This window comes from Heteronotia binoei, chromosome 10 (genome assembly GCF_032191835.1).
Source record: "Heteronotia binoei isolate CCM8104 ecotype False Entrance Well chromosome 10, APGP_CSIRO_Hbin_v1, whole genome shotgun sequence".
Taxonomy (NCBI): Eukaryota; Metazoa; Chordata; class Lepidosauria; order Squamata; family Gekkonidae; genus Heteronotia; species Heteronotia binoei.
In genome coordinates, this window is record NC_083232.1 from 42,440,575 (window position 1) to 42,453,450 (window position 12,876).

The 12,876-nt window shown below is 44.5% G+C and overlaps 1 protein-coding gene across 1 annotated transcript in view; it reads left to right on the forward strand.

Moving 5' to 3' along the window:
- The first annotated feature begins 585 nt into the window (after positions 1-585).
- AKAP9 (A-kinase anchoring protein 9) overlaps positions 586-12,876 on the forward strand; it is a 163,536-nt gene continuing 151,245 nt past the window's right edge. Inside the window, exon 1 of the mRNA XM_060248483.1 lies at positions 586-1,062. Coding sequence (XP_060104466.1) covers positions 1,015-1,062 — 48 coding nt within the window. The 5' untranslated portion in view covers positions 586-1,014. The remainder of the gene's footprint in view (positions 1,063-12,876) is intronic.

Genomic DNA, 12,876 nt, shown 5'->3' on the forward strand with positions numbered 1-12,876 from the left:
CGTGGTATGTACATGTACACTTGTAAGCATAACATCGATATATTCAGTCTGTTTATTATCTGAGTTATATAGAAGTATTTTATCATAGAGTTTATGTTATTGTATGATTGTATTGTATGAGTTGTGGATTAGAAGTGACTTTAACATTCCTTTTCTGAGGAGGGCATTTCATTAATTTTTCTTGCTTCTACAAGGCAAGCTACACACTTCACCCAATATCTCTCCTGCATGTAGGAGATACAGGAGCCAAGCTTTTCTTTCGTCTGGTCAACTTTAGTTCAAGGTGAGCTTGGAATCATTGTTCCCTCTAAGCTGAGTTAGCATGAGCTAACTCACAGTTTTTTAGCTTCCAGCTCACACATTTTTGTCCTAGCTCAGGAAAAATGGCCCCAGAGCACAATAATTTATGCAGTAGCTCACAAAGTAGAATTTTTGCTCACAAGACTCTGCAGCTTAGAGGGAACATTGCTTGGAATACACCTATTTACTTAAAATCCCTCCTCCCTACCCTAGAAATGAAGATAATTAGCGAAAGGAATGCATTCTGTAAGCGCTCAGAGGCGCTTCCAACTTTTATTTTAACTTGGATCCAACTTCTCGACTAACAGAACGTCAAGGCAGCTATCACTCACTCCCCGCCAATCCCTCGGTCAACCAACGCAATTTGTGAAGGGGGGGGGGGCTTTGAGAGGAGAAGCTAAGAGGGGCGCTTTTCTCTTTCTTGGGGGTAACGCCTGAGGCTGGACCTGGGCAAGCTTAGAGGTAGCAGCTACAGGCAGCTTAGTAAGAGGAGGAGAAGGAGGCGGCGGCGCGGACGTCACTTTCCCCGGCCGCATGTTTACGTGGAGATGAAGATGGCGGCGCCGGTGGGTCCGCCACGGAGTCTCTGCGCCTCGTAACGCAGAAGAATTCGTGAGAGTTGAAGTTCGCCGTCCCTTCCCGCGTCTTGGGACGGCGGGCTGCCCCCTTTCAGCCTGGCGCTCGGTAACGCTGTGGTCTCTCTGCGCAGGGGCCATGGAGGACGAGGAAAGGCAGAAGAAGCTGGAGGCCGGCAAAGCCAAGGTAAGAGACCCGAGGCGGTGGGTAGAAAGGGAGGTTGTGCAGGAGGGTCAGGGCGCGAAGAGGGACAGGCCAGGGCGCTACCAAAGAAGGGCAAAGTAACCGGCAGGCAGGATTTAATGAGTGACGGGACATAAAGGCTGCCTATGCCCCCTCTGGCGAGCGAGCTAAATTTTAAAGCTCCAGGGACAATTGTGCCGGCGAGGCGTGCCCTGGCATCTTTCCCGTGCTGCGCTTTCTTTGTTTGACACGCTCTCTTTGGGTGTTCTGTGGAAGTGATAGTGGTAAGATGGGCCATTCTTATTCGCTTTAAAAAAATGTTGCGTTGCAGGTTTGGAAACTGTTTTCGCTTTTTTTATGTGTAAGTGTGGTAATGCGGTTGGCTCGTGACAGCTGTTGCTGGACAGAGGCAGCACATGCCTTGAAAATGCCACAGGTGCCAAGTGGTGTGCACAAGGCTGTGCCTTCTCTTGCTGAATAAATTAGTCCAGCAGAGCCGCAGATCTCACATGCGCATTGAACTGGAAGTTTCATGCAGCAGAATACAAAGGGAATGCATAGTGTTCTGTCTCCCCCATCACCATCATGTACACATGATAGCAGCAAGTAATGTAGGAATTATTCTTATGCGTCTGATTTTTGTTAAGCTTCCACCCAAAATAAAAGGTATCATTTATTATGCATACATCCCATTGTATTTCTGGGATGCCCAGATATGTGATTGGTGACACATAAAGCATGTTTTTATTAGTATGAAATTAATTTAAATGTTGTTATACACAGGAATATGCCTTTTAAAAAGTGTATGGCAAATATGTTCTTCATAACTTTTGCAAGGATCTCAGTGTACACAGTAATTTGCATTCCTATTTATCTTTGTAATTGGTGATTAATTGTGAAGTTGCACCATAGGTCCATTTAGTTCAGCATTTTGGGCTGTATTAGTTCTTTGAGATCTTTTCCAGAACCTGCTACCTGTGATCCTTTTGACTGGAAATATCCAGTAACTGTCATTGAGATCTCCCAAATGTGACTGTGTGTGGATTCTTCTCACCCCTCTCTGAGGGATAACCAGATCCAGAGTTTGAAATTGGAATCTCATGCATACTAAATTTGTGCTGTTTTGCAGGGTTTGCTCTTTCTCCGCATTAAATAGGAATGCAAACACAAATTGTCTTCACAGTGTGCTTATAAATAATATAGCACCATAGAGCTATAGCTAGCTGTAAGCGAAGCTGCCAGTTACTCAGTGAAAGGCCAGTCCTTAATGTGTTAGAGAGTGAACACCTTATCACACTTAACAGAATTCAGAGAACAGAAATGGTGGGTAATTTTAGGGGGGGTGAATGCTTATTTTGCCTTCTGATATGTGAAACTGGATAGCAGTTAATTTATGCAGTATTAGGTAAACATAAAAGTGTACTGGCCTAAAGGTGGAGCCTTTGGCACCTTTGTTATCAGCATTCCTCTGTGGTGGTGAAATTTATATGATGTATTTCTGTATGAACAAATCTTCAACCAGGCTATTATTGCCTTCAGATAGAGTTTTAGGGATGCTTGCGTCTTAAGCATTACAGAGAAGGCTGCTCGAGCATAATTTTTATTTATTTACAAAAATTTGTTTCCTGCCTTTCTGTGCCCACAAGGCAGTTGACAATTTAAAAAAAATACATGATAAAATCACATTTTAGAATTGTTAAAATCATCCCCCAGCAACATCATGAAAACAATCAAATCAGAGTGAAAATACATACAAGACAACCCACCCCCCAGCAATTAAAACATTGGAAGGAATCACTGAGAGAATACAAACAAAAAGCCCCTACCCACTGTTGAAAGGTGGCAATAGAAGAATCTCCCTGGAGAGAGAGTTCCAGAGGATGTCTGGGTAGAGCAAAAAGAGGAGAAATTAAAAATGGAGAGAGGTAGATAGGAAACAAATGAATAAAAGAGTAGGAGAACTAAGGTCACAACCGTTTCCATATAATCTCTTGCCTGCCCTAATGGTATGGTTCCAAATGTCTGTCTTAGCCTTTCCTATCTTTTATTATGAATGCCTTCTATATATTGGACAATATTCCTTTTATTTTCCCATCAGATAACCTCTGTCTTCTTTCTGAGTCCTGCATCTTAAAGCAAAGGCTTTCTAAAGTAGCCTCTTCATAGTAGTCCACTGCCACCTGTCACTGTCTTGTTCTAGAAGTGCTTGTTCCATAAGTCCTGCATTACTAGAACTTCCTGTCAACAGGCTATAAGAAATCTATTAATACCAGAACTTATAAACATAGTACACAGTTCTAAGCCATAATTTTAAAGGCTCTGCATGATTCTCTGTAGGAGTATGAATGACAAAGCTTTTTGTATGTCTTTGTGAGATACTTGGTGAATGGTACACTGTTAATCCTTTGTTAAAGAGTTGCTGCTGTCAAAGTGGCTTGCAGCCAAAGTTTTTTCCATTGAAGTTTAGACATCTGTATTATAATACCTAGTTAATACCATCATTCTACGCTAATTTCAGTAGCCTAGTAGTATCTATACTTGCGATGTGATAATAATTATAATACTGGTTTGGTGATTGCAGTAGAGTTGTATGGCAGAGGGCATGATTTAGAGACCCATCAATCATTCCTGTCAGTAAATCTCATTCTACATCCCCAAGCAAGACTCTGGAGGATGGCAGATATATTCCCAAAATAATTCTGAAGTATAAAGAACAGTTTGAGGGTTTAGAACCAGTGCTAGTACTAATCAAGAAACTTAATATTAATATGCATAAAGTAATCTTTCTTTTGAGTGCCAAAGTTTCACATCATTTTTCTAAACTTTTCTTTAAACTGAGGAAGAGAGCTTTAAAACAAATTCAGAGAAACCATAAAATCTTCAGTGACTTGCCTACATTTCTTCTCATATTCTGGGAGTCAAATGCATATGGTGGTTAGGAATGTAGAACTTTTACGTTAAGCAGGAAAATATTTGTGATTATTATGTTAATGATGGTCACTATGAACAATGAACTTGATAATTTTGCTATACATTATGCATGTCTAGAAAGAAAGCATGATGGGTGCCCTAAATCATGAGACTGTCTCCAGATTTAAGAAATAATGGCAAGTTTCTTTCCTTAACAGTCTCTTTCCTTTCCTTATCAGAGCAGCAGCTCTAAATATAGATTTAGACAAGATCCTACGTGTCTGCATAACACTCCCTTGACAGCACAGCTACAGCCTGCATTGGATCACATTGCTTACATATTAAGTGTGCTTACTGAAGATTTCCAAATTATTCCTGTAACTATTTTAAAAGAGTATAATATCCTTTAGGATGGCCACTGTGCAAAGTATCTTTCTGAGCAAGAACATGATCTCAACATGTTCTTGGGTATTTTGGAGGTTATTGCTCTTTGCTTCCTGTTCCTTTTCAGATCAATGAACAGCAGTGTTTAATTGCTTCATATGGAAACTACAAAGTTTGTGCTTCATAAAATCTCTGTAGGTAGGAACTTGATATGGGCTCATTCACCTGCATTTTGGCATTGCCAGATTTGCTCTGTGATTTCCTCTGACACCCCCCCCCCCAACCTATAGCTGGTTGTGCCATCCTGTGTTTGTGTAATCATGTACTTAATGTAGGGTTGCCAGGTCCAATTCAAGAAATATCTGGGGACTTTGGGGGTGGAGCCAGGAGTCTTTGGGGGTGGAGCCAGGAGTCTTTGGGGGTGGAGCCAGGAGACATCGGGGGCGGAGCCGAGAGCAAGGGTGTGACAAGCAAAATTGAACTTCAAGGGAGTTCTGGCCATCACATTTAAAGGGACTGCACAAATTTTTAAATGCCTTCCTTCCATAGGAAATAATGAAGGATAGGGGCACCTTCTTTTGGGGCTCATAGAATTGGACCCCCTGATCCAATCTTTTTGAAACTTGGGAGGTATTTTGGGGAGAGGCACTAGATGCTATACTGAAAATTTGGTGCCTCTATCTCAAAAAACAGCCCCCCCAGAGCCCCCGATACCCGCGGATCAATTCCCCATCATTCCCTATGGGAATTGTTCATAGAGGTGCATGATGGCTCTGGGGGCGGGGCTTCCCCCGCCGGCCAGCTGGCTGGGGGCGGGGGGAAGCCTGTAAAACCGGGGGATCCCCCTCTGGGACCTGGGGATTGGGAAGCCTAACTTAATGTACTTTTAATTAATATGTGCCTATTGTCATGTGGTTTTGGTCTGTGAGTCTGATAATAAAAATGGATAAACTTGGTGATAGATCTTCAAGCATGACCTGCAGTATTATACCAGTAAAAGTGGTTCTCATTAGCTGTTTTATATATAGCCTTTTCTTCTTCTCTGGCTCACTTCTAGGATCAGTGGTCAGAAATTCTCCCATCCCTCTCATGTTAATGCATTAAATACTTTTCCTTAAGAATGCTGCTGTTACTTCTTATGACTGCCTTAACAATGGAGTCTTTGATAAACGGCTTTCCCTTTTTCATGTCTAGATAGTCTCCTGACTTTCTTGCCACATGTGTAGCAAAGACTGCTGGTATCAGCCTTCTGCTTGCTTTCCTTTGTTCTTCATTCCCATGCAGAGGTGTGTCTCCTTTCCCTGACTGTACTAACATAGCCGGCTGCTGACAGAGCAAGACATCAGCAGTAGTTACTTCTATTATTCACACACACAAACCTCTTTTCTGCAGAAGCAGTGAAATTCTAGGCAATGAATGGGCAATTTTAATTAAGTTCAGGGTTTGTGCACAATGCATGTGTGTATGTGGAATGCACATATCCAAACAAAGGCCAATCAATAAGAGGTGTAAGTGCTAATCTTATTTGTAGACATTTGAACAAAGAAAGGTGCTTGCAAGGCTTGAAAATGGTATTGTAAAATAGCTACTTCCAATACAATATCTGAGGCTATTGTATTTGCTCTATTGTTATGGAAATGTAATGGGGGAAAGACTATTTATCTGTACATTTTCCATAACTGCAAAAAAGGGGGAGGGGAATGCCTAAGATGGCATATTTCTTAAAAGAGGCATACCTGTTTTTTAGCTTTGAAAACCACTTTGTGTTGTAAACTTGGCAGTTGTCATTACTAAGTATCTTGGAAAAGGGAATTGAAACTATAAAACTCTCTATGAGTTTGAGCAAGCAAATTATTCTTAGTTCATTGGAATCTGCTGTTTACATAGCTGTGGTATATGTTAACTGATGCATGGTAATTCTGTGATACTGCAGTAGCAAACAGGGGCGTAGCTAGGGCTTTGGGGGCCCGGGGCCCAAGATTTATGTGGGCCCCCCTATGTGTGTGCACGCCGCCAGAAACAGGATATGATGTCACTTCCGGTGACGTCACTTCCGCAAGATGGCCACCACTTGCGAGGGAGCCCTGCTGGAAACAGGAAGTGATGTAACTTCCCCAAAATGGCCACCACTTGTGGGGGGGAAACAGGAAGTGGTGTCACTTTGCGGGCGGCACCCCCCCCCAAGATGGCACTGCTGGTGCGATCTAGGTCATGTGATTGATAACCTGATTACCCCACCACACCATGTGACAGGGAGAAATGCCACAAGCAGCCTGCTGGCCCAGCTGTTCCCCTTGTGCCCTGAACTTGTGGGACTTCTATATTAAGCAAGCTTACAAGAAAAACAAGGAAAACAAAAACAGGCATACTGATGTGGTTTTCAACAAGCAAAGCTATAAGGAGGTCCCCATGGAACGTCTAATCACTTAGATTTTCTCCCAAGCTAGGATTTCCCTTGCCTTTATGCTAGTTGCTACTATCAGATCTTTCCAGGGATCCCTGGATGTCCCATAAGTAAGAATAAGCCAGTCAGCTATTTGTTAAAAGCAGTTCTTTATCTATTCCACCCTTTGGGTGAAGAAGTACTTCCTTTTATCCGTTTTAACCTGACTGCTCAGCAATTTCATTGAATGCCCACGAGTTCTTGTATTGTGAGAAAGGGAGAAAAGTACTTCTTTCTCTACTTTCTCCATCCCATGCATTATCTTGTAAACCTATATCATGCCACCCCGCAGTTGACGTTTCTCCAAGCTAAAGAGCCCCAAGCGTTTAACCTTTCTTCATAGGGAAAATGTTCCAACCCTTTAATCATTCTAGTTGCCCTTTTCTGGACTTTTTCCAATGCTATAATATCCTTTTTGAGGTGCGGTGACCAGAATTGCACACAGTATTCCAAATGAGACTGCACCATCGATTTATACAGGGGTTTATGATACTGGTTGATTTGTTTTCAATTCCCTTCCTAATAATTCCCAGCATGGCGTTGGCCTTTTTTATTGCAAACGCACACTGTCTTGACATTTTCAGTGAGTTATCTACCATGACCCCAAGATCTTTCTCTTGGTCAGTCTCTGCCAGTTCACAACCCATCAACTTGTATTTGTAGCTGGGATTCTTGGGCCCAATGTGCATTGCTTTGCAGTTTGCACTTGGCCACACTGAACCTCATCTGCCCACTCACCCAGCCTCAACAGATCCCTTTGGAGTGCCTCACAATCCTCTCTGGTTCTCACCACCCTGAACAATTTAGCGTCATCTGCAAACTTGGCCACTTCACTGCTCACTCCCAACTCCAAATCATTTATGAACAAGTTAAAGAGCATGGGACCCAGTACTGAGCCCTGCGGCACCCCACTGCTTACTGCTTACTAGCTTGGTGTCAGGGAGTGTGGTCTCATATGCAAATGACTTCCTGCTGGGCTTCTTCTACCAAAAATGCCCTGCAAAAACAATAGTGATGTCAGGAGGTGTGGCCTAATATGCAGATGAGTTCCTGCTGGGCTTTTTCTACTCAAAAAGCCCTGGTAATGCATGACATTTTCTCTGTATAAAAAAACCCTTGCTTACAAGAGCTAGGTGACTGGTGTCTGTACATTTCAAGTCAGTGTCCCTAAGAACATAAGAGAAGCCATGTTGAGTCAGACCAGTGGCTCATCCAGTCTAACACACTCTGTGTCATACAGTGGCCAAAAAGACCCAGGTGCCATCAAAAGGTCCTCCAGTTGGGCCAGAGCTCCAGAAGCTCCCCCACACTGTTGCCCCCCAAGCACTAAAAATGCAGAGCATCACTGCCCTAGACATAACAACGTAACAGAAGCCATGTTGGATCAGACCAACGGCCCATCCAGTTCAACACTCTGTGCCACACAGTGGGCAAAGCCCAGGGGTTATCAGGAAGTCTACCACAAGCAGGGCCAGAACTCCAGAAGCCTCCCCCCACCACTGTTGCCCCCCAAGCTCTAAGAATGCAGAGCATCACTGCCCTAGACATAAGAACATAACAGAAGCTACATTGGAACAGGCCAATGACCCATCCAATCCAACACTCTGTGTCACACAGTGGCCAAAAAACCCAGGTGCCATCAGGAGGTCCATCAGAGGAGCCAGTACACTAGAAGCCCTCCCACTGTGCCCCTCCAAGCACCAAGAATATGGAGCATCACTGCCTCAGACCTAAGAACATAAGAGAAGCCATGTTGGATCAGGCCAATGGCCCATCCAGTTCAACACACTGTATCACAGAGTGGCCAAAAAACCCAGGTGCCATCAGGAGTTCCACCAGTGGGGCCAGAACTCCAGAAGCCCTCCCACTTTCACACCATTCTGCACTCAGCTCAAACTGGGCAGCCTCCCCGCCCCAACACAAGACCCTTGCAAATATTTAAACCCGATTTTCATTTCATTCTTAACCTACCAAAAGCCAGCCAAAATAAAAGTCTTCTGCCTGTTCTAAGATGAAAGGATGGGAGGAGGAAGGAGGGGAACCACATAATTGCTAGCTTGACAAATGTAAGGTGAAAAGTTCTTCCTTGACTTCCCATGAGAAACTTTTCGTTACATTTCAGCACTTTACACAGCCTTTCTGAAAAGCCACTTAAGAAGGACCACTGTTAAATGTGGGATGGGTCCTATGATATATTACTGCGAAATAGCACTTTAAACGCAGTGGGTCATCGTAACAGCTTTGCACTTGGGTCACAAGTATGATGCCAGCGGGTAACCCTAGAGCAAATTAAGGAGCAGTGGGAGAGGCTGTAGTACATGATGAGACAGCCACTGCCAAGACAAAGTAATCCCAAAGCCAACTTTCCTGAATAAGCAGCGTCAGAGACATAATAATAATAGGAGCGCTGCGCCTTTAAGCCGCGCGGATGGGAGCTGTCCTGCGCTTTCTTCTCGGCGTTTTTTGGCAAGTCCCACCTCACGGGGGCCAACCCGCGCGCTCGGCTAGTGTGCGGGCGGGAAGGCCGGCGGCACCTGTCTGCTGGGGGGGGGGAGGGCTTCTCGTTCCGTCCAGGAAAGGCGGGAGAGCTCCCTTCGCTGCTGGAGAGCGGACAGGCAGGCGGGAGGAGCCGGAGGCAGCCCCTGTGGCTGGGCGCTTACCTGTCTGTGGGGGTGGTGGGCTCCGAAGCGATGGCCGTGACGCTGGACGCCAGGGAGAGCGAGGGAGACGCCGGGGTGCTGAGCTGGCTGCCGCTGCTGCTGCTGGCCTCGGCCGCCGTTGCCTGGCGCTCCTTGTGGTGCTTCTTCAAGTGCCAGTTGCCAAACGCCGAGCGTTTCTTGCGTTCTCCGCCGCCGGCCGGGGGGCTGTTGTGGCGATGCTGCTGCTTCTCCTGAGGAGACGGCGAGGGGAGCGGCGTCTCCCGGCTCGTGTCCGGCTCCGAGTCCTCCGACTAGCTCCTGTGAAAGAGCCTGCCGAGCCTCCTCAAGCCCCCTTTCTCCATGCCGCGCGCGCTGGCCCGCCTCACAGCACCTTAGCCTAACACGGCCATTGTTCGGGGGCCCCCCTTGGCAATGCGGGGACCCCCGGACCTGGGGCGACCCGCCCCCCCTCCCTACGCCACTGGTAGCAAAATTTAACTTTTGGATCTTGATCGTCACAGCTGAGTTCTGTAGATTTTGATACGGCACTTTAAAATATAAACCATGAGCTGATGACTCCTATGAGCGAGGAATATGTCTGAAGACATCCTCAGCTAACTAGTTATCTAGAGTTAAAAATCTCTATATCTTATTTTCAGTTGTTTAAGATATCCTGTTCTGTAGTAATTTGTTTTAGCCAGTTTGGTGTAGTGGTTAAGTGTGCGGACTCTTACCTGGGAGAACCGGGTTTGATTCCCCACTTCTCCACTTGCACCTGCTAGCATGGCCTTGGGTCAGCCATAGCTCTAGCAGAGGTTGTCCTTGAAAGGGCAGCTGCTGTGAGAGCCCTCTCCAGCCCCACCCACCTCACAGGGTGTCTGTTGTGGGGGAGGAAGGTAAAGGAGATTGTGAGCAGCTCTGAGACTCTTCGGAGTGGAGGGCGGGATATAAATCCAATATCTTCTTTTAGCACTCATAGATTGCAAGAGACTGATAATCCTTTTGGTTTATAAACTCCATTTAGACATTGTGTGCAGATTGTTTTATCAGATATTTTTAGATTACTTATCAAACAATGTTGTCTTCCTGACTTTATCTCACATTATTTGCAGGAAAAAGGTTTTTCCCCTAATTTGTATTTTAGTAAATATCTCTGAAAATGGCATATGTCCTGGACTCTACTAATGGATAGGTACAGCACTCAGGTATACTTGGAGAGAACGATGTAAACTACTTTGGTTCCCAGTTGGGGAGACAAATGAGGTGTGTGTATATGTGTGTGCAGCAAATAATAAATGTAGCTGAAGATGTGGGAGCAAGTTGGTAGGTGAAAAAAAAGACAAGGAAGCAGGGAAAGTTGAAGATATGGGGCCGCCAGGAGGAGGGAAAGAGGAAATAGTGTGGAGAGGGAGATATAGGAGAATGCTAGGTGCTTTCTGCAAGTATTTTCAGGTTCCCCACCACACAACTGGGTCAGTGGCTAGCACTGCATAGCCAGAATTTTCCCAGGTAGAGGCAGCCTTTGATGATGGAAAGACTCCCAAGGGGAGGGAAGGAGGGAAAGCTTAAGGTGGGAGGGGCAAATTAATGGGATGTTGCTGGCGGGTGGGAAGGAGAGGAGGAACAGGAATGGGGAAGTGGCAGTGGGGGCTTTTAGTAAAGGGAAAGAGGGTGGGGAATGAGAAGCTCCCTTCAAGTCCCTGCTGGTCCCCTGGTTTTATATTCTAATTCAGAAGCTTCCATGATACATTGTTTCTACTACCTATGCCTGTAAAAAGAAGGGTTTGGGTATCATGTTTAAATCTTAGCATTAGTATTGACTGCTTCATTTCTTGTGTTGAGTCAGAGGAGAGAATTACACCTCTACATAGTTTGCTGTATAAAGACTAAATAACAACCCCAAAAGTTAGTGCTTCTGGTGCTATTTTTCCTGAGCTAAGACAAAAATGTGGAAGCTGGAGGCTAAAAAACTGAACTTGCTCACACTAACTCAGCTTAGAGGGAACACTGGTCCCTGGCAAGAGGCACTGAATTAAAACACTGAGATCTTTTCTTGTATCCTACCCCTCTGGTCAGCTAAATGTGGAACTGTCCTTGGAAGAGAGGATAGCTTAGCCCCTAGCTGAGCAAAATGATAGGATCTTGGGCCTCTGGACTCTGTACATAATGGCACAAATGACATGCAGGGCATTTCACCAGTACCAACACCCCTTTCATGTACTGACCTTGTGAAATGAAGTATAGTGCAGAAGCAGCACCTCTTTAACTCACCTTAGAGCCAAACCAGGTGGCAGTGACACAGATGCAGGGGTTGGAGGAGTGCAGTTCCTAAACCTGGCCTTCCATAAACTAGGAGGACCAGGCTTGTTCCTTAGTGGCAGTGAGGCAGATCAGAACACGGGTGATCCATCTCTAAGACCTGCCTCATTGTAAAATGGCTTTGAGCAATGAAACATGAAAATGTTCCTGTGTTTCAGAATGTAATGACTGAGCATTCTCGTGTTCCTGTACCTTTAAAATTGCAAAGACCTGTGGGCAAGCTGCTACTGAAAAGCACTAAAAGCAGAATGATTTGTTTTTAGAACTGTTCTCACCAGGTGTTTCTATAGTTGAAGCAGGGAGATCATGTTCCTATTTAACATGAAACCATAGTTTAAGACTAACTCTGGTTAATGCCAACTTCACATCCTGGCTTTAAAACCTGGTTTGAGGTACCCTAATTAACACAAATAGTATGGTAGCCTGTGGTTACACAACCAATTAAGTATGGGTAGCTAAATTATTTTGTTTTAAGTCTGCAGTGGGCTTTTGGCTGCTTTCCAATATCACAAATAAACCGAGCCTTATTCATAAAGAGAATGAGTCTCCTAAATACTAGATTTACATACTCTTTCCTTCTCCTCTTACATCTTGTATTAGACTTGGAAAATGAAGACAATGTACTGGATAGACTCTGGTTTGTTATTGACTTTATTTTAAACATTTATTAGCCACCCTTTCTTCCTAACAGAGCTCAAGGCAGCTTATGATGCCCAAACTACAATAAATGGCAGTTTATTCTCTTATGTACAAAACAAACTAGGACTTAAAGTATGGTTAACAGTCCTGGTTTTTAACAAGAAAATGATTGCTGCAGTTCTGAAGTCTTAAGACCCATGGGTTGTCCAGAATTAGAAACTGCAGTTTCCCAGCTGCGTGAACTTCTGCAACTCATTTCTGTCATGATCAAACCACAGTGTTGGGGCACAAAGACTGGATATGGGCTAAGCATTGAAATCAGTTGTAGACAGATTTGAGATAATACAAAGCTCTGTGATCTGGAGAGAATGAAACATCTGTTCCCAATAAGTCTCTTCTCTGATCATTGAACTTTTTTGTTAAAGAGGAAGCTTACTACCAGTTTATAATAAGAGTGGTAAGGAATCTTTTAACCAAAATGTT